The following is a 25,030-nucleotide window of genomic DNA, read 5'->3' as shown; positions in this document are numbered from 1 at the left end:
TTTTTTTTTTTTTTAGGAATTCTTTTAGTTGGACCACCAGGGACTGGAAAGACACTTCTTGCCCGAGCTGTGGCAGGAGAAGCTGATGTTCCTTTTTATTATGCTTCTGGATCAGAATTTGATGAGATGTTTGTGGGTGTGGGAGCCAGCCGTATCAGAAATCTTTTTAGTACGTTTTGATATATCTTTCACACAATGCTAAATTTTGTTAATTAAGGGAAGTGTGTATCTTACCCTTTCTTTGCTAATTACTTTTTTCTTCACTTTTTTAATTTCTATTTTTTGTGGCCTCCAGCTTTGCATGCTAATTAGTTTTGATTGATAGCCAAAATAGCCATTGTGGGATTTTTGTTTGGGTAACTTAATATAAGAATTATCAGAAGAGTTAGTAGAAGTGCAAGAAGAGGTTGCAGGCTACCAAAAATCTCTTAGTTGTTTTTTTGTTTTGTTTATTTGCTTTCATTTTATTAATGAATTCTATAGTATGGAATTAAGGAATAATTAGCTTCAAACCTGATTGTATATGATATTTGTATAGCTAGGAAGAATGAATGCCCAATTGTTTTTATTTTATATCATTTTCTTTGGTATAGTTTCCTCCCCACCCTGAAGCTACTATTCTTAAATCAATAAAAAATGATCTCCTTTTGTGTATTTTCTTCCAATGAATATTTTTTGTTGGCTTTTGACAGTTTTATAGGATTTTAATATTTATCTCATTTTGTTCAAAAGTGTTGACTTCTTTCAGCTTATTTGAATCTTTTTTGTTTTCCTAGGAGAAGCAAAAGCGAATGCTCCTTGTGTTATATTTATTGATGAATTAGATTCTGTTGGTGGGAAGAGAATTGAATCTCCAATGCATCCATATTCAAGGCAGACCATAAATCAACTTCTTGCTGAAATGGATGGGTAATTGAATCTTCTTTTGTCTTAGAATATGGTGATGCCTCCCAGCATTTGATATATGTAGAACTGATCTTATGCAAATTATTTCCATAAGGCATTTCATATATGAAAAACGTATATAGGAAACAGAGTAGTCCCTTATGCAAGAACTCAAGCTTTTTCTCTCAGTATTGTATTGTTTTCATCACTAACTGGAAATTTGAACATCAACTTACCTTATTTAATTTGTGGTATTTATATTCTTTTTCATATATTGTTATACTGTGATAGAAACACAATGATTCAAGCTGAGACTAGTAGTCTGTTTGAAGAAATACACTTGTTTCTACTCAATTTATGACTAGCTTTGAATGTTGTGGCAGATTTAAAGCTTACATCAATGTTCATAATATGAAAAGCAAGAGGTGATGTTGCTTTGAAAGAAGTATATTAAAAGTCAATTTTGAAACCACATATGAAGCCCAGTAGTGAATAATTTAAATTGGTATACTTGAAAGTAACTTTTCAAAAATTAACCAGGCACATAAGCTTTTTATAGCAGGTTATCTTTTCCTACATAGACCAGATAATTGTGAAAGTATGTAATCACAGATGACTAGTGGTTTATTATCAGTCTCTTTTCTAGGCTGTTGTTTGATTAATGAAGCTGGGCATGGTGGCTCACACCTGTAATCCCAGGACTTTCGGAAGCCAAAGTGGGAGGATTGCTTGAAGCCAGGAGTTCAAAACCTGCCTGGTCAACATAGCAAGACCCTCTCTCTACTAAAAATAAAAATAGTTGCTGGGCATGGTGGCTAAAGCCTATAATCCTAGCACTTTGGGAGGCTAAGCTGGGTTGATCACCTGAGGTCAGGAAAGACCAGCTTGGCCAACATGGTAAAACCTCATTTCTACCAAAAATAGAAAAATTAGCTGAGTATGGTGGCAGGCGCCTATAACCTGGCTACTTGGGAGGCTGAGACATGAGAATTGCTTGAACCTGGAAGGTAGAGTTTGCAATGAGTGCTGTTGTACTCCAGCCTGGGCGACAGTGAGACTCCGTCTCAAAAAAAAAGTCAGTGGCTTGTACCTGGAAATTAGGGAGAAATTAAAAAAAAAAAAATGAAAAATAAAAATAAATTAGTCAGGTATGGTGGCATGCACCTGTTGTTCTAGCTACTTGAAAGGTTGAGGCAGAAGTTTAGCCCAGGAGTTTGAGGCTGTAGTGAGCTATGTTTGCACCTGTGCACTCCAGCCTAGGCCACAAAGCGAGTCCCAGTCTCAAGAAAACAAACCAGTTTTGTGTAGAGCATTTCTACATGTGTGCTGTGCTTCAATGTTAGTGAAAAGATACTATTTTTTTTCCTATATAGTTTTAAACCCAATGAAGGAGTTATCATAATAGGAGCCACAAACTTCCCAGAGGCATTAGATAAGTAAGTATTAAAAGAAGATTTTTGTGAAATAGTGTTACATGCTAGAAGAAGTCCATTGCAAAAGATCACATTGTATGATTCCATTTATATGCAACGTCCAGAATAAGCAAATCCACAGAGACAAGTTAGCGGTTACCAGAGGTTAGGGAGAATGGGGAATGGCTGCCATTGGATATGGGATTTCTTGTGGGGGGATGGGAATATTCTAAAATTAGATTGTGGTGATGGTTGTGCAATTCTGAATACATTAAAAACCACTGAAGTATCCACTTTAAATTCTGTTACATGAATTACATCTCAATAAAACTGTTAAAATATTTTTGTGGTATGTCATGAAAGCTTTGTATAGAGAGCATTTTAAAAATAAATTGACTATAGTATTGTAACTAGGTTTAAAGTTACTATGAAAAAAGTTTTATTGTAGAAGTTACTCATATTTTCATTTGATCAGTAGTTTGTCACTGCCTAACACTGTAGTCTAATAGTCTGTACTTAGCACTCGAGATGGATGTGTGGTTCTCGTAATAGTTTATTGTAGAATTATTTGTTCCTGGACTTAGTTACTTACATGCTTTTGTTTCTGAGGGGTAGGCTACCTAGGTACACACATGTGTCTGAATGAACCTTTGTTCTACCTTCTGGTTATTGACACTGTTACTTAAGCCATGTTTTAAAAGGAACTATCTGAATATTTATGTACAAAAGTCCATCTGTTCTCTGGCTGCCATTGGGTTCCCATTCATGTTATTAGGGCGTTAATCTTGTTGAGCTTTAGCATAGTCAGTTTATTAATTTATATTTTCCTTGTCATTCTTCCTGTAGTGCCTTAATACGTCCTGGTCGTTTTGACATGCAAGTTACAGTTCCAAGACCAGATGTAAAAGGTCGCACAGAAATTTTGAAATGGTATCTCAATAAAATAAAGTTCGATCAATGTAAGTCTAATTCTATCGAAGCAAACATTATGATTTCTATAAAGTGGTAATATACCACTCTCCCTGTTTGTGGTTCTTTCATGATAAATGTATTAATATTAAAAGGCCAGTTCATTTTTATCTTTTGTTTTTCCATCAGTATGTTCATTTAAGTCTATCCCTTAGTGTATACTCAGGAGATGCTATTGTTTTAAACTCTGATTCTAAAGAAAGGTTTTTTAGAGTATTCAGAAAGATAATATTTGAGGAGATATATATATACATATATATAAATACACATTTTTAAGATGAATATAAAATGCAAAATAACAGAAAAAGCTGCCGAAACAGTAGCTCATGATATATTCAATATGGGGCCAAAAGAGAAGAAAGCAAATTATAAAACAAAACACAATTGAATTTATTTATTTATTTATTTATTTATTTATTTATTTTGAGACAGAGTTTCACTCTTGTTACCCAGGCTGAGTGCAATGGCACGATCTCGGCTCACCGCAACTTCCGCCTCCTGGGTTCAGGCAATTCTCCTGCCTCAGCCTCCCGAGTAGCTGGGACTACAGGCGCATGCCACCATGCCCAGCTAATTTTTGTATTTTTAGTAGAGACGGGGTTTCACCTTGTTGACCAGGATGGTCTCGATCTCTTGACCTCGTGATCCACCCCACAATTGAATTTATTACCCACTTGAGTAATAAATGAAATTATTAAAGCTGCAGTAGTTTCAGAGATACTGAATCAATTCATTAAATGATATGTTTCCTACAATAAAGGCAATTTTTAGTCCAAAGTATTTCCAAATGAAATTGAGAGAAAAAAAATATCTAAACTATGTCTCAGAATAGCTAGGTATTTTCTCTCAGAATTTTTTTTTTTTCTTTTTTTTGAGACAGGGTTTCACTCTTTTGCACAGGTTGGAGTGCAATGGCACAACCTCCATCTCCTGGGTTCAAGCAAATCTCCTGCCTCAGCCTCCCGAGTAGCTGGAATTGCAGGTGCATGCCACCATGTCCAGCTAATTTTTCTATTTTTAGTAGAGACAGGGTTTCACCATGTTGGCCAGGCTGGTCTGGAACTCCTGACCTCAGGTGATCCACTTGCCTCAGCCTCCCAAAGTGTTGGGATTACAGGCATGAGCCACCTGGCCTGGCAGGAATGTGAGTTCTTTGTGAAGAGCTTTCTTTTACCTGTTTTGGACTTTTAGTGTTATGTTTTCTTTTTACATTAGCCATTGATCCAGAAATTATAGCTCGAGGTACCGTTGGCTTTTCTGGAGCAGAGTTGGAGAATCTTGTGAACCAGGCTGCATTAAAGGCAGCTGTTGATGGAAAAGAAATGGTTACCATGAAGGAGCTGGAGTTTTCCAAAGACAAAATTCTAATGGGTAGGTTTCCTTCTTTTTTTTTCTGTCTTTTACTTTTCATTGTGTTAGATAATTCATTTGGGGGCAAATACTCTATTCAAACAGCTAAAGCCATGTTGAATCTAATCTTACTGTAAAACTTCACTGTCTGGGTTTTCAAGATTTGTAACAAATGATTTTACAAAATTCCTAATTTAACAGTCAAACAAAATGCCAGTAAACTAACATTTTCTTGACAATACTCCTGTCAGTGATACAGACTGATTTTATAGTGTACCACATTTATTAGTTTTGTCTCTTTCTTAGAATACCTTTTTTTTCTGACTGGAAAGGTTAAAAAAGTGATGGGAACATGAAAATACATACTTGACAACACCATAATTTGGCCCCTTATAAAACAAATATATACTAATGGCTTATATAATTATGTAGTTATACTGCTGGTGGGGAGATGGGGCACATATACATTTCCTCTTTTCTGACGTTGCTGATAAAAAGAATGCTTAACTTTATCCCGTGCTTAATTTTGATTTTAAATCTTGGATTGGCTTTAAAAACAGGTTAAGATATTCTTGTTGAATTGGAAGTTTATTTTATAAAAATAGAATTAAGTTTTCCCTTTTGATGTAAGAATTAAGATGATAGTTTTGACAGTTTTGGTTTGCAGATAAACTGTTACAGTTTGTATGTGTTACAGAATGAATTCTGCCCATTTAAAAAAATGTTTACTCTGTTTAAAATATTTATAGGTTGGGCGTGTGATGGCTCACACCTGTAATCCCAGCATTTTGGGAGTCTGAGGCAGGAGGACCACTTGAGCCCAGAATTGTTGGAGCCCAAGATCAGCTGGGCAACATAGCAAGACTCTATCTCTACCAAAAATTTTAAAAATTAGCTGGGCAGTGTAGCATGCGCCTGTGGTCCCATCTACTCAGGAGTCTGAGGTGGGAGGATTGCTTAAGTCCAAGAAGTTGAAGCTACAGTGAGCTGTGGTCACACAACTGAACTCCAGCCTGTTTAAAAAGAAAAACAGAAAAATACTAAAGCTAGGCACAGTGGCTCACAGCTGTAATCTCAGCACTTTGGGAGGCCAAGATGGGCAGATTACTTGAGGCCAAGAGTTCAAGGTTGTAGTGAGCTATTATTATTATTATTTTTTTTTTTTTGAGACGGAGTTTCACTCTTGTTACCCAGGCTGGAGTGCAATGGCGCGATCTCGGCTCACCGCAACCTCCGCCTCCTGGGCTCAGGCAATTCTCCTGCCTCGACCTCCTGAGTCGCTGGGATTACAGGCATGCGCCACCATGCCCAGCTAATGTTTTGTATTTTTAGTAGAGACGGGGTTTCACCATGTTGACTAGGATGGTCTCGATCTCTTGACCTCGTGATCCACCCGCCTCGGCCCCCCTAAGTGCTGGGATTACAGGCGTGAGCCACCGCGCCCGGCGTACTGAGCTATTATAAAAGTGACTTTAGGCTAGGTGCAATGGCTTATGCCTATAATCCCAGCACTTTGGGAGGCTGAGGCAGGTGGATCATGAGGTCAGGACTTTGAGACCAGCCTGGCCAACATGGTGAAACCCTGTCTCTACTAAAAATACAAAAATTAGCCAGGCCTGGTGGTGGGTGCCTATAATCGCAGCTACTTGTGAGGCTGAGGCAGAAGAATCACTTGAACCCAGGAGGCAGAGGTTGCAGTGAGCCAAAATTGAGCCATTATACTCCAGCCTAGGCGACAAGAGCAAGGACTCCGTCTTTTTTTTTTGAGATAGAGTCTTGCCCTGATGCCCAGGCTGGAGTGCAATGGTGCAATCTTGGCTCACTGTAACCTCTGCCTCCCGGGTTCAAGTGATTCTCCTGCCTCAGGCTCCCGAGTAGTTTGGGATTACACTTGCGCGCCACCATGCCTGGCTAATTTTTTGTATCTTTAGTAGAGATGGGATTTCACCATGTTAGCCAGGCTAGTCTCGAACTCCTGACCTTGTGATCCACCCACCTCGACCTCCCAAAGTGTTAGTGTTGGATTACAGGCATGAGCCACCATTCCTGGCCAGGACTCTGTCTTTAAAAAAAAAAAAAAAAAAAAAAAAATGACTTTAAGGAGAATTCATTTTTTATTTTTTAATTTTATTTTTATTTTTTGAGACAGTGTCTTGCTCTGTCACCCAGGCTGGAATGCAGTGGCGCCATCTCAGCTCACTGCAACCTCTGCCGCCCAGATTCAAGCAATTCTCATGTCTCAGCCTCCAGAATAGCTAGGACTACAGGCACACTCCTCCACACACAGCTAATTTTTGTATTTTAGTAGAGACGGGATTTCACCATGTTGGTCTGGCTGGTCTCGAACTCCTGACCTCAGGTGATCCACCCGCGTCAGCCTCCCAGAGTGCTGGGATTACAGGCATGAGCCACCGCGCCCGAGAATTAGTTTTTTGTTTTTTAATATTAATCCCATGTCAGATACAGTCACACCTCAGTATCCACTGAGGGGGCGGGGATTGGTTCCAGGACCCATGTAGATACTAGAAGTTAAGCATGCTCAGTGTCTTTTATAAAATGGTATACTATTTGCATATAACCTACACAATTCTCCTGTATACTTCAAATCATCTGTAGATTACTAATACAATATAAATGCTCTAAATAGTTTTGTTATACTGTTGTTGTTTTTTTTAATTTGTATTATTTTTTATTGTTCCTCTTCCCCATACTTTTAATCCTTTCTTGGTTGGATCTGTGGATGCACAGCCTACTGATAGGAAGGGTGGAGTGTGTTTGATTTGCAGACAAGAATGTGTTTTGTTGATTTAAATATACCTTTCTAGTGGAGTATTTTATTTACTTAATTAAATTTTTATCTTAGGTCCTGAAAGAAGAAGCGTGGAAATTGATAACAAAAACAAAACGATCACAGCGTATCATGAATCTGGTCATGCCATTATTGCATATTACACAAAAGATGCAATGCCTATCAACAAAGCTACAATCATGCCACGGGGGCCAACACTTGGACATGTAAGTTTTTTGTAGTTTTTTTGTTTTCAAACATAACTTTACAGAAGCTTTTGTAAGAATAGCTGATTAAAACATTTACAAAGAAAATTTGACTACATCCTACATTTTTGATACTTCTTTCACTTTCTGATTTGTGAATTTTATAAAGACTATTTTCTTAATATTGTTCATATTATATATTTACATTATAAAATTTGAGTAATGACAGCAAACTTTAATTTTTTTTTTTTTTTGACACGGAATTTTGCTCTTGTTGCTCAGGCTGGAGTGCAATGGCACAATCTCGGCTCACTGCAACCTCCGCCTCCTGGGTTCAAGCAGTTCTCCTGCCTCATTCTCTTGAATAGCTGGGATTACAGGTGCCTGCCATCATGCCCAGCTAGTTTTTGTACTTTTGGTAGAGATGGGGTTTCACCATGTTGGCCTGGCTGGTCTGGAACTCCTGACCTCAGGTGATCCACCCGCCTCAGCCTTCCCAAGCGCAGGGATTACAGGTGTGAGGCACCACACCCTGCATTCTTAAATATCTAATTGCTCTGCTGCCCCCAAAGAGAAGACATTAGTAAGTGATTCAGTAGTTTCTCTAAGATTTTTCTCATTTAGTACAGGTTTATCAGATCTTTCAAAATTGTAAACATTTAAAAAATTTCTATGCACTTGGGGAGAAAACAGTGCTATTGTAGCATTATCCACCTATTGTTACTGCTTTATAATGGATTTTTAAATTTTCTAATTGCTGATTTTTCATCAATCCCCTGATGACCAGCTTTCAGCAACATGGTATAAAGTACTTTAGTGAGAGCTAAATGATCATTCTCATTTTTATTTTTTTATTTCCCCCAGTCTTATGGTGCTGAAATTCTGATTTTTTAATGTAACTATCTCAGAACTGTATTAGAATTTCTTTTCTTTAAATTTTTATGTTGTTTTATAGAGATGGGCTCTCATGATGTTGCCCAGGCAGGTCTCAAACTCCTGAGCTCAAGTGTTCCTCCCACCTCAGCCTCCCAAAGTGCTGACACTACAGGAATGAGCCACTGCACACAGCCTGTATCTGAATTTCTTTTCTTATTTTTTATCTGATTGATTTTTAATTGTCTAGGTGTCCCTGTTACCTGAGAATGACAGATGGAATGAAACGAGATCCCAGCTGCTTGCACAAATGGATGTTAGTATGGGAGGAAGAGTGGCTGAGGAGCTTATATTTGGAACTGACCATATTACAACAGGTTAGCTTTAAAGAATGGTTTTAGTTCAAATTGTATGTGATCTTAAAGATGTTTTAAAAAATTGTTGTATGTTTTTATTTTAGGTGCTTCCAGTGATTTTGATAATGCCACTAAAATAGCAAAGCGGATGGTTACCAAATTTGGAATGAGTGAAAAGGTAATAGGTTATTTCAATCATTTTCACGTATCAAATTACATGCCAAGTGTTGATTTAAGAGATGGTTCTGGGCCGGGCGCGGTGGCTCAAGCCTGTAATCCCAGCACTTTGGGAGGCCGAGGCGGGTGAATCACGAGGTCAAGAGATCGAGACCATCCTGGTCAACATGGTGAAACCCCGTCTCTACTAAAAATACAAAAAATCAGCTGGGCATGGTGGCACGTGCCTGTAATCCCAGCTACTCAGGAGGCTGAGGCAGGAGAATTGCCTGAACCCAGGAGGCGGAGGTTGCGGTGAGCCGAGATCGCGCCATTGCACTCCAGCCTGGGTAACATGAGTGAAACTCCGTCTCAAAAAAAAAAAAAAAAAAGAGATGGTTCTGATTATAAATTGGTAACATTTACTTTTTCTCTCTCTTACTCTAATGGATTTGAGGCTGCTTATTCTGAGCATTGTTATTCTCCGAATAAGGAAAAGGAGGCTTTTCTTAGCTCCTCAGAATGAGCTGCCCAGACAGTAATGATTACTTCATGAGTTAAGTGATAAACCAAGGCGAATTCCTTAGCCTTTCCATATGGCATAAAAGAGCCTACTTTCAGAGTTGGTTACTTTACCATTTCCATATATTTCATATTTTCATCTTCTCATTGGTGTTGAAGTACCATTATACTCTGTGAATTACGGATTTCTATATTTGAAGTAGCTGCCAAGGTTTTTTAAGAAAGTACTGAGAACCAGACTTAAAATGATTTTAGGCTGGGTGCAGTGGCTCACACCTGTAATCCCAGCACTTTGGGAGGCTAAGGAAGGTGCATTGGTTTAGCCTAGGAGTTCTGGACCAGTCTGTGCAACATGGCACAACCCCATCTCTACAAAAAATACAAAAATTAGCCAGGTGTGGTGGTATGTACCTGTATTCCCAGCTACTTGGGAGTCTGAGGTAGGAGGACTGCCTGAATCCAGGAGGTCAAGGCTACAGTGAGTCATGGTCGTGCCACTGCACTCTACCCTGGGTAACAGAGCAAGACCCTATCTCAAAAAAAAAAAAAAAGATTTAAAATTTTCTCTTTTGCCCATACTTTTACTATTTTGATGTTAGTGGTTTTGTGGGGTGTTTTTGTTTTGTTTTGTTTTCAGATAGAGTCTTGCCCTGTTGTCCATACTGGAGTCCAGTGGCATGTTGTTGGCTCACCGGAGCCACTGCCTCCCGGGTTTAAGTGATTCTCCTGCCTCAGCTTCCGAATTAGCTGGGAATTACAGGCATCTACCACCACACTGGCTAAATGTTAGTCTTTATACTTTCAGAAGAATGTGGAAATTTCTTTTCCCTCAAACACTGTTTGTTTATTTTTTTAATTTTGAGATGGAGTCTTGCTCTGTTGCCCAGGCTGGAGTGCAGGGGCATAATCTTAGCTTACTGCAATCACTACCTCCTGGGTTCAAGTGATTCTCCTGCCTTAGCCTCCTGAGTAGCTGTGATTACAGGCACACACCACCATTCCCAGCCAGTTTTTGTGTTTTTAGAAGAGATGAGGTTTCACCATGTTGGCCAGGCTGGTCTTGAACTCCTGACCTCAGGTGATTCACCTGCCTCCGCCTCCCAAAGTGCTAGGATTACAGGCGTCAGCCACTGCTCCCGGCCTTAAATGCAGTTTTACATTATACTTCTTTCTTGTCTCCCATATATTTGCTTCCTTATATCTAGGATAGTACTTTGTCTTTTAAATATGTTGTTGTTTGGGGGTTTTCTGTTCAATCACTTTCTTCCTTTTGGTTTTAGCTTGGAGTTATGACCTACAGTGATACAGGGAAACTAAGTCCAGAAACTCAATCTGCCATTGAACAAGAAATAAGAATCCTTCTAAGGGTAACGATAATATTTTTCTGTGCTTATTTATTTTCTTAGGAGCAATGTACTTAAATAGTTAGGTTGTTAAAAAATAACAACTGAAGGCCCTCTGTTCACTAGAAACATCATTTTATAAAATAAAGATAATAGTAAGTCACCATGGTGCCTGGGGAAAACATTAAAAAATAAAGATAATAGGTGCACCATTTTAGCTATGATTTAAATGTTATTAAGGCACCTCTCTCTCTGTGCATAAAATGGGACTTATTTTCTCCTGGACATGGCCTAACAACAGTTATATATTGTGTGGTTGTAAAAATTCAGTCCTCAGTGTGAGGGATAAAATAACTACACATGAGGTACAGTGTACATTACATGGGTGTGGGTACACTAAACTCCTAGACTTTATCACTGTACAATTCATCCATGTAACCAAAAACCACTTGTACTCCATAAGCTGTTGAAATAACAACTACATATATAAAATTTTATATACATATAAAATTCAATTGTACTTTAGCTGCAAAAGTGTAAGAGGTAATGGAATGGGAAGAGTATTGTTTATTCAGTCTTGTTTTCTCACTCTGACATGTATTCAACGAATAATTTTTTGTCTTTTTTATATGGAGTCTTGCTCTGTTGCCCAGGCTGGAGTGCAGTGGTGTATGATCTCGGCTTATTGCAACCTCCGCCTCCTGGGTTCAAGTGATTCTCCTGCCTCAGCCTCCTGAGTAGCCGGGATTACAGGTGCATGCCACCATGCCTAATTTTGTATTTTTAGTAGAGATGGGGTTTCACCATGTTGGCCAGGCTAGTCTTGAACTCCTGACCTCAAGTGATCCACCCACCTCCCAAAGTGCTAGGATTACAGGCATGAGCCACCACGTCCAGCCAACAAATAATACTTTTTAAAAGTTTTAAAAAAGATTTACTAGAGATGAGGTTTTGCTGTTTTGCCCAGGGTGGTCTCAAATTCCTCAAGCAATCCTTCTGTCTTGGCCTCTCAAAGTGTTGGGATTATGGGCCTGAGCCATTGCACCCAGCCAACAAATATTGGTTATTCACTTTGGTCCCAGCAGTGTACATGTACTGATAATACAGTATAAATGAAATTCCCTTTTACTACAGTGTCCTTTATAGAATAATACAGAGAAATATGTAAGGGTAAATTCAGTGGGATCAGTTACAAGGTACTATGGTAAACCAGGCATGGTGTAATGGATGCTGGGATTAGATTGGTGAAAGTGGAAATGGAGAAATTTGGGTTGGTTCAGGAAATACTGAGTTAGAGTAGTTAAGGATGTGGAAAGTTTATACGATGGAAAGATTCAGAGAGTGTATAGAAGAGGTGGTCTCTGCCTTCTCAGAGGTTTATTCTCTTTTCCTTTCTATTTATGTTATAATGCACAAATTATCTCTACTGTAGAATTAAGATTCTTATGATTTTATAAATATAAGCAGATTTCATATTTTTTAGGGTACATACGGTTTTTCTTTTCCCATTGACTGTTTTTGCATGCTTACATTTGCTGCTGCTTATGTATGTCCTTTTCTATTTCAGGACTCATATGAACGAGCAAAACATATCTTGAAAACTCATGCAAAGGAGCATAAGAATCTCGCAGAAGCTTTATTGACCTATGAGACTTTGGATGCCAAAGAGATTCAAATTGTTCTTGAGGGGAAAAAGTTGGAAGTGAGATGATAACTCTCATGATATGGATGCTTGCTGGTTTTATTGCAAGAATATAAGTAGCATTGCAGTAGTCTACTTTTGCAACACTTTCCCCTCATTCTTGATGTGGTGTAATTGAAGGGTGTGAAATGCTTTGTCAATCATTTGTCACATTTATTCCGTTTCGGTTATTCTCATTATGACACCTATTGCAAATAAGCATCCAGTGGCAAATATATTTTTAAAAAATAAAGAACTATCAGGATTGAAAACAGTTGTTTGAGGAATGTCAATTAGTTATTAAATTGAAAGTAACTAATGATCTTTTGGTTGGTTACTCTACTAGATGGGATAAAATTGTGCCTTTAGCCTTCTATATTTATCAGTGGAAACTTAATTAAGATGCAGTAATTATGATCCAGATTGACCATAAATAAAATGTTTTTTAAACCTAAATGTAGAGAATTGTAAACATACAGTTGGGATCAAAAGCAGACTCGGAAACAGAGTCGGGCATGTAACCTTTTGGCATGGTGCAGTGGCTCACGCCTGTAATCCCAGCACTTTGGGAGGCTGAGGCGGGTGGATCGCTTGAGGCCAGGAGTTCAAGACCAGCCCTGCCAACATGGTGAAACCCTGTCTCTACTAAAATACAAAAAAATTGGGCTCAGCATGGTGACTCATGCCTGTAATCCCAAAACTTTGGGAGGCCAAGGCAGGCAAATCACCTGAGGTTGAGAGTTTGAGACTAGCCTGGCCAACATGGTGTAATCCTATCTCTACTAAAAATACAAAAATTAGCTGGGCGTGTGGCAGGTGCCTATTATCCCAGCTACTGTGGGGGCTGAGGCAGGAGAATTGCTTGAGCCCGGGAGGTGGAGGTTGCAGAGAGCCGAGATTGTGCCACTGCACTCCAGCCTGGGCAACAGAGTGAGACTCTGTCTCCAAAAGAAAAAAAAATTAAGTAAAAATTAAATACAAGAAAAAGCCAGATGTAATGTTGCACACCTGGGATCCCAGCTATTTGAAAGGCTGAGGCACAAGAATTGCTTGAACCTGGGAGGTGGAGGTTGCAGTCAGCCAAGATCACAAGAGCCACTGCATTCCAGCCTGGGCAAGAGTGAGACTCTGTCTCAAATGATTATAACCTTTCAGAAATACAATGTGCATTTTCGTGTTCTCTTTTTTTCAGCATTACTGTCACTCTCCCTAGTTAATTGTATTTCAGAGAAGCAGTATTTTGTTAAATAAATAACCTCATTCTGAATAATGTCCCTCATTTTGGCTATAATTATGCTTGGTTTCAAAAGCAAAATTAAACAAAAATCTTAGTCCCCTCCAGAGTGAACTTTCTGTTACCCTGGGTTGGAAATGCCAAGTTGTGTTTACTTTTTATTCAGATTTTGTGAATATGAACATTTTGTTACAGGATTTACAGATGAATATTTAACTCAATAGAAAAATTATTTTAGAGCACATTGTATTGGTTTTACAACCAGATTATATTCTTGATGTTGACTTTATTAAAATTATCTACAATTTCCTAATAACTTAAGCTGTATATGGTCTTCATTGAAGAAGATGGATATTGTTACAGGAAGTTTGTTTTCATTATATTCTTGACCTTTTGGGGATAATCTTAAATCTTAATGTAATTTCAAACTGACAGACATGTTGCCAGCATAATACATGGAACTCTCATATACCCTTTATCCAGATTTACCAATTGTTTTCATTTTGCCCGTTTTTTATTGCCCAAACCTGTTCTGTCTTCCTCTCTGTATGTACATACATACACATATACAATATTGATAAAGTCTTATCTGACTTAATTTTTTAAAATTATTTGAGAATCATGTTTTAAGCCTGCAGCAGCAGAACATGTGAATATTTTTAAGTGATAGAGATGATACTACCTTCTGATTACGTCCCATGAGTTAAAAATAGTTTTATATTTATGTGTGTGTGTGTGTGTGTATATATATATATATATATATATATTTTTTTTTTTTTTTGAGATGGATTCTCACTCTGTCGGCAGGCTGGAATGCAGTGGCACAAATTTGGCTCACTGTACCCTCCACCTCCCGGGTCCAAGTGATTCTTTTGCCTCAGCTTTCCAAGTAGCTGGGACTACAGGTACGTGCCACCATCCCAGCTAATTTTTGTATTTTTAGTAGAGACGGGGTTTCACCATGTTGGCCAGGATGGTCTCGATCTCTTGACCTCATGATCTGACTGCCTTGGCCTCCTAAAATGCTGGGATTACAGGTGTGAGCCACCATACCCACCCAGTAGTTACATATATATACAGATTTTTGTTTGAACTTTTTTGTTGATATAATTCCATTCAATGATTTTCCAAAATCAAAAATATTTCTGTAATCTCCGTTACAATAATCATGTATTTGGTATGTGCGTGAATATATATCACCTTTAACTTAAGATTATTCACTTTTTTTTTTTTTTTGAGACAGAGTTTTGCTCTTGTTGCCCAAGCTGGAGTGCAATGACGTGATCTCAGCTCACAGCAACCTCTGCCTCCCAGGTTCAAGCGATTCTTCTGCCTCCCAAGTAGCTGATTTACACAGGTGCATGCCACCACTTTAGTATTTTTTTTTTGACTATTTTTTTGAGATGGAGTTTTGCTGTTACCCAGGCTGGAGTGCAATAGCGTGATCTCGGCTCACCACAACCTCCGCCTCCTGGGTTCAGGCAATTCTCCTGCCTCAGCCTCCTGAGTAGCTGGGATTACAGGCACGCGCCACCATGCCCAGCTAATTTTTTGTATTTTTAGTAGAGATGGGGTTTCACCATGTTGACCAGGATGGTCTCGATCTCTTGACCTCATGATCCACCGGCCTCTGCCTCTCAAAGTGCTGGGATTACAGGCGTGAGCCACTGCGCCCGGCCACTTTAGTATTTTTAGTAGAAACAAGGTTTAACCATTTTAGCCAGGCTGGTCTCGAACTCCTGACTTAAGGTGATCTGCCTGCCTTGGCCTCACAAAGTGCTGGGATTATAAGCATGAGCCAGTGCATCTGGCCTACTTTTTTTTTTTTTTTTTTTTGAGACAGTCTCACTCTGTTACCCAGGCTGGAGTGCCGTGGTGTGATCTTGGCTCACTGCAACCTCCACCTTCCAGGTTCAAGTGATTGCCAGCTTCCTGAGTAGCTGGAATTACAGGCATGTGCCGCCACACCAGCTAGGTTTTGTTTTTTTGTTGTTGTTTTATTTTTAGTAGAGACAGGGTTTCACCATGTTGGCCAAGCTGGTCTCGAACTCCTAGCCCCAAGTGATCCTCCTGCCGCAGCCTCCCAAAGTGCTGGCATTATAGGTGTGAGCCTCTGTCCTCAGCCAAATTTACTATGTTTAACAAAGCATCTGTTATCTTGGTATTTCTTTTTCAATATGATTTTTGGTCGTGTAATATGGCTTAGTTTTTACGCACTAGTGTTAGGCTATTTAGTCATACTATTTGTCCATAATCATTATCAAAATTAACACTGTTAGTACTGGAGGAACTAATCCAGGGATTTAGAAGAATTATCTACACTATTGCTAAATTAATAATAGGGGCTGGGTGCAGTGGCTCACGCCTGTAATCCCAGCATTTTCGGAGGCTGAGGCGGGTTAGGAGGATCACTTGAGCCTACAAGTTTAAGATCAACCTTGGCAACATAGTGAGACCCAGTCTCTACAAAATAAAATATTAGCTGGGCGTGATATCATGTGCCTATAGTTTCAGCTACTCAGGAGGCTCAGGTGGGAGGATAGATTGAGCTCAGGAGGTCGAGTCTGCAGTAAGGAGTGGCACACCACATCACTCCAGCCTGGGTGACAGAGTGAGACCCTGTCTCAAAAAATACATGAATGGGGACACAGGTAAACCCTTTCTAGACTTTTGTTGATTAGAGCTGTTATTTCCCCTTTTATCCTGTTGAAAGCATTCTTAAATGATTACGCCAAAATTCAGGAATGACCTTGTGAGGTTCCTCTTTGCTGTCCTCATATTAGTTAACTGTGAGGTTATATCCTTGGTTCTTTTAGTTTCTCTCCATATTTCTCTCATCTGCTGATGCTTCTTAATCTTTCCTGCCAGCCCCTTTTTGTTCAGGATGTATTTCCAGCTACTTCCTCTGTTTCTCTGTAGCATTCGATTTATACTTTTGTAGCAAGCTGTTCTCTGTTGTTTTGATGTCTGCGTTTTCACATCTGATGAATTCTGGGAAGCTTATTTGAACACCTTTTCATCTCTAAGACTAAATGGAATGCTGTAAAGGTGGACGCCTAATACATTTTAGTAGGTATTTCCCTCACCATAAGGCAGAGCACTGGAACAGATGAAACAGACTTTCCAAGGAAGGTTAATATAATGCTATAGGGAATAGGAGTATTATATGACTTTTTCATCTCGAAAAGTATCCTAATGAGTATCACAGTAAAAAGGCCAATGGAATGTCTTCTTGGAAACTGATTTCTTTAAGAAGGGAAAAAAATACTGGATAGGATTATGAGCCAGTATAACATACTATCTGTCACTTAGAAGGGTTTATCAAATGGATATAAAGAAATTTAAGATCTCTAGCATGTGAAATTATTTAAGGTGTTTTAGATTGATTTCACACAAGATGTATTCTATCTTTGATCAGCCAGTTATTGCCATTCAGATTCTAAATGATGTATAAGTTCATTATTAATGAAAGTTCCTTAAAATTCAGCCTCACAGGACTAGAGTTACAGCAGTCTTTCATATACCTGTATCTTAATGCTGGAAGACTTAAGACTTGATTGTAAGACTAGAAAAATATGTTGGACTTACAGAGAGTGGGGCAGATGGAGAAGCAGTTACATGGGACTCATGATATTTAAAGACTTCTGGTGATTAATCATTAATTTGACATCCATGTCAAGTACTTTACGTACCAAGTTTGTACAATTAAAACCCACAGGTTGCCTGGACACGGTGCCTAACACCTGTAATCCCAGCACTTTGGGAGGCCGAGGCAGGCAGATCACATGAGGTCAGGAGTTCAAGACCAGCTTGGCCAACCTGGTGAAAGCCCGTCCCTACTGAAAATACAAAAATTAGCTGGGTGAGGTGGTGTGTGCCTGTAGTCCCAGCTACTCAGGAGGCTGAGGCATGAGAATTATTTGAACCCAGCAGGCGGAGGCTGCAGTGAGCTAAGATTGTGCCACCACACTCCAGCCTGGGTGACTGAGTGAGACGCTGTCTCAACAACAACAAAAAGGCCCACAGGTTCCATTGACTATTGATTATATAATAGTGACCATGTAATTAAAGTGGGTGACCATGTTCATGCTTTTCCTTAGGAAGAAAGTAGTATTTCTGGATTTTGTTTACTGGATACCTAATGGAGTCTTTAAGTTTAATAGATGTACCATTAGCAGTCAGATAAATAAGGAGGCTGCGTGCGGTGGCTCACGCCTGTAATCTCAGCACTTTGGGAGACTGAGACAGGTAAATCACAAAGTCAGGAGTTCAAGGCCAGCCTGGTCAACATGGTGAAACCCCATCTTTACTAAAAATACAAAAATTAGCTGGGCATGGTGGCAGGCGCCTGTAATCCCAGCTACTTGGGAGGCTGAGGCAGAGAATTGCTTGAACCCAGGAGGTAGAGGTTGCAGTAAGCTGAGAACATACCATTGCACTCCATCAGGGTGACAGAGTGAGACTCTGTCTCAAATAAATAAGAAAAAATAATAATAATGGGTTGGGCATGGTGGATGACACCTGTAATCCCAGCACGTCTGGAGGCTGAGGCAGGAGGATCTCCTGAGCCCTGGAGTTCAAGGCCAGTCTGGGCAACGTAATGAGACCCTGTGTCTATTTATAAAAATTAAAAAATGAAAATGAAATGGAGTATTTCATGTTATAAAGTGAAAAACGCTAGATGTGGTGGCTTATGCCTGTAATCTCAGCACCTGGGAGGCTGAGGCAGGAGGATCACTTGAGCCTAGGAGTTTGAGACCAGTCTGGGTAACATAGTGAGACCCTGTGTCTATTTATAAACATTAAAATGAAGGTCAGGCACGGTGGCTCACGCCTGTAATCCCAGCAGTTTGGGAGGCCAAGGCGGGCGGATCACTTGGGGTCAGGTTTTCAAAACCAGTCTGGCTAACGTGGTGAAACTCCATCTCTACTGAAGGTACAGAAAATAGCAAGGCATGGTGGCAGGCACCTGTAGCCCCAGCTACTTGGGAGACTGAGACAGGAGAATCAGTTCAACTTGGGAGGTGGAGGTTGCAGTGAGCCAAGATCGTGCCACTGCACTCTAGCCTGGGCAAGAAAGCAAGACTCCACCTCAAAAAATAATAATAAAATAAAAATGAAATGGAGTATTTCATGGTATGAAGACATAAAAAAAGCCGGGTATAGTGGCTCATGCTTGTAATCTCAGCACTTCGGGAGGCTGAAGCAGGAGGATCAGTTTAGCCCAGGAGTTTGAGGCAACCTGGGCAACATGGTGAAACCGTGTTTCTACAAAAAATACAAAAATTAGCTGGACATGGCAGCAGGTGCCTGTAATCCCAGCTAGTTGGGGGAGCTGAGGCAGCAGAATCACTTGAACCTGGAAGGCAGAGGTTGCAGTGAGCAGAGATCATGCCACTGCACACTAGCCTGGGTTAGAGAGCAAGATTTTGTCTCAAAAAGGAAAAAAATTATCTTATTTTCCTGTTTCCCATATCTCATGTTTCTTTTTATGTACTGTTCTCTGAACCTACCAAATGATCAAATCAAATGGAGAAATGTTTTTGTATTTGAGTAAATTGATGTCTACTGGCTAGGGCCTATATTTAAATAGGAATGGTTATAATGCAAAAAGGACGAATCATGTGGACTCTGAGGCGATGGATGGTGAGGGCCTCTCTGTAGTCCCCTTTTCTTACGGAAGAACTCTGTAAGTGGACACATTTTACTTAAATGTGCTTGTCTTTCATGCTGCTTCCTCTTTTCTGCTCTGCAGAAATGATTTTGCAATAAATCCTCAAATTTTGCCACTGTTGTCCTGAGGCACGTTAAAAACCAGTTTTTCTTGAGCCTGAGATGCTTTTTCAAAAAGAAAAAAAGATGCTACACTAAAGGAGCTGCAAGAATTCGTTGGCATGTAAAGGCATGAGCCAGGGCGAGTACCACTGGAATTGGATTTAGAGGGTGCTCGATCAACTAGGATGGAATATCAGACTGGATAAGCAAGAATTCATTTACATGGAAGGTTTTTGGGGGGGACACAGGATTTAATACTCTAGCAAGTGGCCCAGGGGATAGAGGAAACGCTTCTAGGTTCAATCTTAGAAGAAAGCAATTGCCAAAGCTGTGATGGGAGATCCCCACATTGCAGAGTTCCAGCACCTACCGAGTGTCCTACATTTTACTTTGATACTGACATTAACTACCCAGAGTTAGTGTAGACTCCACAGGTCAAATGTCTTTTTTCTTTTCTTTCTTTCTTTTTTGTTTTGAGACAGAGTCTTGCTCTGTTGCCCAGGCTGGAGTCAGTGGTGTGATCTCGGCTCACTGCAGTCTCTGCCTCATGGGTTCCAGTGATTCTCCTGCCTTAGCCTCCTGGGTAGCTGGGATTACAGGCATGTGCCACCACACCCGGCAATTTTTGTATTTTTAGTAGAGACAAGGTTTCACCATGTTGGGCAGGCTGGTCTGGAACTCCTGATCTCAGGTAATCTGCCTGCCTTGGCCTCCCAAAGTGCGAGGATTACAGGCGTGAGCCACCCCCCCACGCTGCCCCGGCCCACAGGTCAAATTTCTTAATCCAACAACACACCAGCTACAATCCTGGCTTCAGGCTACCTGTACTACTGCACAACTTGACTAGAAATTTGGGGGTTTCTGTGACTCCTCTTCATATTCAATAATGTACTAAAATGACTCAAAACTCAGGAAAGGGCTATACTTATGATCACTCACTGGCTTATTATGAAGATACCAATGAAAAACCAGATGAAGAGATACATAGGCCAGCAAGATCTGGGGGTGACGAAGGTAAAGCTTCCATGCCCTCTCCAGGCCGCCACTCTCTCAGCATATAGATGTTTTCACCAACCAGGAAGCTCCCTGAGCCTCTTGCTTCAGTTTTCACAGAGAGTTTTATTATTGTAAACATGATTAACTAAACCACTGGACTGAAATTGATGTCCAGTCCCTCTGCCCTCCTGGTAAATTATGGGGAATGAAGGGGACAGGACTGACAGCTCCAACCTTTTAGTCACATGTTTGCTGTCTCCCATGACTCTCCTCCTTCCTGAATCTGAATCTATCTAGGCCCTCTTTCCCTCAGTGAATCAGCTCATTAGCAAAAAATAAGTAATCGTCAAAGACATTCATTATGAATAACAAGGACACTAATTCCCTGTATCAGGAAATTTCAAGGGTTTTAGGAGCTCTATGCCAGGAACTGGGACAAAGACCAAATGTTTTTTATTATAATGTCCTTTGATAGGTATTTATTTATTTATTTAGAGATAGTTTCGTTCTTGTTGTCCAGGCTGGAGTGTGGTGGCGTGATTTTGGCTCATCACCTCTGCCTCCCAGGTTCAAGCAATTCTCCTGCCTCAGACTCCTGAGTAGCTGGGATTACAGGTGCCTTCCACCACATCCAGCTAATTTTGTATTTTTAGTAGAGACGGGCTCTCTCCATGTTGGTCAGGCTGGTCTCAAACTCCCAACCTCAGGTGATCAGCCCACCTCGGCCTCCCAAAGTGTTCAGATTACAGGTGTAAGCCACTGCGCCTGGCCTGACAGGTAATTATTAAGGAATAAAGAGGCTCAGGGAAGTGTCTATGTTGGAATGAGTATGTTATGTGAGGCCAGAAGATCCAACAAGGATTATGTTTCTGGGAGGGTCCAAGGAACACACCAAGGCCAGCAGAATGCAGTAAGGTTGGAGGGGAAGCCAAGGCAGTTGTGAAGACGGTGAAAAGAACATGGTGTCCCTAGACGAAACATAGATGTTTGTGCACTAAAGGTGCTGCTTAATACCTATAACCAGAAAAGGTAAAAATGGAGGAGCAAGAAAATGAGAGCAATTGACCCAATAAAAACTCATAATCCCTTGCCAGTTTTCAGATCAAGATCTAAGTGACTGAAGTAGATGCGTCCCACAAGGAAGGGCCCTGCAATACCATGGCCACTATATATTATGATCATTTCCCCAGTCTTTCTCTTTTTTTTTTTTTTTTTTTTGAGACGGAGTTTCGCTCTCGTTACCCAGGCTGGAGTGCAATGGCGCGGTCTCGGCTCACCGCAACCTCCGCCTCCTGGGTTCAGGCAATTCTCCTGCCTCAGCCTCCTGAGTAGCTGAGATTACAGGCACGTGCCACCATGCCCAGCTGATTTTTTGTATTTTTAGTAGAGACAGGGTTTCACCATGTTGACCAGGATGGTCTCGATCTCTTGACCTTGTGATCCACCCGCCTCGGCCTCCCAAAGTGCTGGGATTACAGGCGTGAGCCACCGCGCCCGGCCCTTCCCCAGTCTTTCTCTAAATGGACCTAAAGTCATTTACTTGGATGACTCTACACTGGGGAAAGGAAAACCCCTAGATATTTCAAGGACTTTTAGACATAGGGTCTGAGATGACATTAATACTGGGGTATCCAAAACATTATCATACCCTGTTGGAGTGGTGGTTTATGGGGACCAGGTAATAAATTTAAAGTCTGTTTCATAGGGTCTGAACACTCAGCAGTGGTCCTTTCCTGAGTCTCTGAGTGTATGACTGGAATGAATATACATGGCAATAGAAGTACCCCCATTGTGAGGTACTTGGTCTGTGAGATAAGCGTTACACAGTATAAAAGTCCAGGTGGAGGCTAGGTGTGGTGGCTCACGCCTGTAATACCAATACTTTGGGAGGCTGAGGTGCAGCATTGCTTGAGGCCAGTAGTTTCTGACCAGCCTAAGAAACAGTGAGACCCTATCTCTACAAAAAAAGAAAAAATTAAAAAATTGGCTAGTTATAGTGGCATGCAACCTAGCTACTTAAGAAGCTGAGGTGGGAGGATCCTTGAGCCTAGGAGTTCAAGGCTGCAGCAAGCTATGATCATGCCATTGCATATCTGGGCAATAGAGCAGGAAACGGTCTCAAAAAAAAAAAAAAAAAGTCCAAGTGGAAACTGCTAAAACTCTCTCAAACCTCAATCCCCAAAGTTAAGAAAATTAAGAAAATAAATTTTAAAAAAATTACATTACAGCTGGGCATGGTGGCTCACACCTGTAATCCCAGCACTTTGGGAGGCTGAGGTGGGTGGATCATGAGGTCAGGAGTTCAAGACCAGCCTGGCCAAGATGGTGAAACCCTGTCTCTACTAAAAATACAAAAAAATTTAGCTGGGCCTAGTGGTGGGTGCCTGTAATCCCCACTACTGGGGAGCCTGAGGCAGAGAATTGCTTAAACCCGGGAGGTGGAGTTTGCAGTGAGCCAAGATCACGCCACTGCACTCCAGCCTGGGCAACAGAAAAAGACTCCATCTCAAAACAAAAAAAATAGCATTACAGGAGAGATAGTGGGGATAGTGCTACCACTCAAGACGCAGGGATGGTAATCTCTGTCTTATTTCTATTTGATTCACAGGCTGGTTCCTTCAGCAGCTGTTGAAGTATGTCTGAAGACTATTGTAAACTCAATCAAATGGTAACCTCAATCATAGCTGCTGTTCTGGATGTGGTATTGCTGCCAGAACAGATTAGTACATGGTATATATATGTACATGGTCTATGACCATCGATTTAGCAAATGCATTGTTTTTTGTTTTTATTTTTATTTCGTGAGATGAGGTCACACTCTGTCACCAAGGCTGGAGTGCAGTGATGTGATCACAGTTCACTGCAGCCTCTACCTCCCACGGTCAAGCAATCCTCTCACCTCAGCCTCCCAAGTAGCTAGGATCACAGGTGCATGCCACCATGGCAGACTAATATTTGTATTTTTTGTAAAGATGGGGTCTCACCATGTTACCCAAGCTGGTTTCAAACTCCTGGGTTCAAGCGATCTGCTTACCTTGGCCTCCCAAAGTGCTAGTTACCGGCACGAGCCACCGCACCCAGCTACAAATGCATTCTTTTCTATTCCAATGATAAAAGAAGATCAGAAGCAATTTACATTCACATAGTATGGACAAACTCTTCTTTCACGTATAGTTTTGCCTCATGATTATTAAGTTTTTTATATATTAGTTTGCTGTCTTACAGGCTTTGATGCCTCATGATTTTATTAACTATTTCACCTCTGTCATATGACATTGCAAAAATATCTGGACCACCTGAACATCCCTAGAAGATCACACTGATTTGTTATGTTGATAGCATCATGCTGATTAAATAAGATGATCAACAAGTGGCTACAGTGCTGGAGGCCTTGGTAAGACACATGAGCTGTTACTTCAGTGAAGCTTCCAGGAATCCAGTGGTCAGGGGCCTGTCAGGATAATCCTTCAAAAGTGAAGGACAAATTGCTGCATCCTGAATACGTTTTTACAAAGAAGAAAACATAGCAACTGGTAGGCCCCACTGGGTTCTAGAGGCAGCATATTTTACACCAGTGATTCTCAATGTGCACAGGCAGGGGAGCAATTCGGGTCCCCAGGGAACATCTGGCAATATTTGGAGACATTTTTTATTGTCATAACTGAGTATGTCACTGATATCTAGTGAGTAGAGGCCAGAAACACTGCTAAACATTCTATCCTACACAGGAAATCCCCCTCTACCCCCACAACAAAGAATTATCCAACCTAATATGTCAATAATGCCAAAGTTGAGAAACCCTGGGTAATGTTTTGATGTATATTGGTTTTCATTCACATTTGCTGGCTCCTAACTCCCATAACCCTTGTTACAATCTTTTGTTAGAAGATTGAGGATGTTAAGCCTCAGGGTCAGGTCTCCGACCTTCTCCTGCCCTCCTTTCTCTCTAATGTTCCCCCACCTTTCTAATTCAGGGTCCCACTCTATACCCTGGGTAAAGAAGGCTGATGTCATAATGCTTGTGTAAAAACCCAGAAGACCAGGTTCAGGGAGCTTCCCAATAGATGAACACATGGAGGTTCCTGGAGGGTGGCACACCCAGGGAGAGCATGGTAACTCCACATCCCTTCCCCCATACCTCGCCCTATGCATCTCTTCATCTGCATCTTTTGTGATATCCTTTATAATAAACCAGTAAACGTAAGTAAGGATTTCCCTGAGTTCTGTGAGCTGCTCCAGGAGAATAATCAGACCCAAAGAGGTGGTTGTGGGAACCCCAACTTGAAGCTGGTTGGTCAGAAGTTTCAGAGACCCTGACTTGTGACTGGTGTGTGTTGGGAGCAGTCTTGGAGATGGAGCCCTCAATCTGTGGGATCTGATACTATCTCCAGGTAGACAGTGTTGGAACTGAAGCTGAGGATACCCAGCTGGTGTCTGCTCCGTGGTGTGTGGGGAAACCCCCCTCCCTCCTACCACATTTGGTC

General features: G+C 40.7%; 1 protein-coding gene across 2 annotated transcripts in view; it reads left to right on the top strand.

Moving 5' to 3' along the window:
• Positions 1-14,091, top strand: part of YME1L1 (YME1 like 1 ATPase) — a 44,048-nt gene extending 29,957 nt beyond the window's left edge. The window contains exons 10-19 of one of the 2 annotated variants that reach the window (XM_032243816.1): positions 17-169; positions 777-909; positions 2,259-2,321; positions 3,144-3,256; positions 4,482-4,637; positions 7,480-7,631; positions 8,734-8,860; positions 8,944-9,017; positions 10,798-10,884; positions 12,428-14,091. In XM_032243816.1, coding sequence (XP_032099707.1) covers positions 17-169; positions 777-909; positions 2,259-2,321; positions 3,144-3,256; positions 4,482-4,637; positions 7,480-7,631; positions 8,734-8,860; positions 8,944-9,017; positions 10,798-10,884; positions 12,428-12,571 — 1,202 coding nt within the window. In that variant the 3' untranslated portion in view covers positions 12,572-14,091. Of the gene's footprint in view, positions 1-16; positions 170-776; positions 910-2,258; positions 2,322-3,143; positions 3,257-4,481; positions 4,638-7,479; positions 7,632-8,733; positions 8,861-8,943; positions 9,082-9,393; positions 9,869-10,797; positions 10,885-12,427 lie in introns of those variants that run through there. The other variant, XM_032243817.1, reaches the window with a different exon arrangement.
• Positions 14,092-25,030: the final 10,939 nt, after the last annotated feature.

Source organism: Sapajus apella, unplaced genomic scaffold (assembly GCF_009761245.1).
Source record: "Sapajus apella isolate SASKATOON/1434 unplaced genomic scaffold, GSC_monkey_1.0 scaffold53, whole genome shotgun sequence".
NCBI classification, from domain to species: Eukaryota; Metazoa; Chordata; class Mammalia; order Primates; family Cebidae; genus Sapajus; species Sapajus apella.
This window is presented reverse-complemented; position numbering and strand designations above follow the sequence as displayed.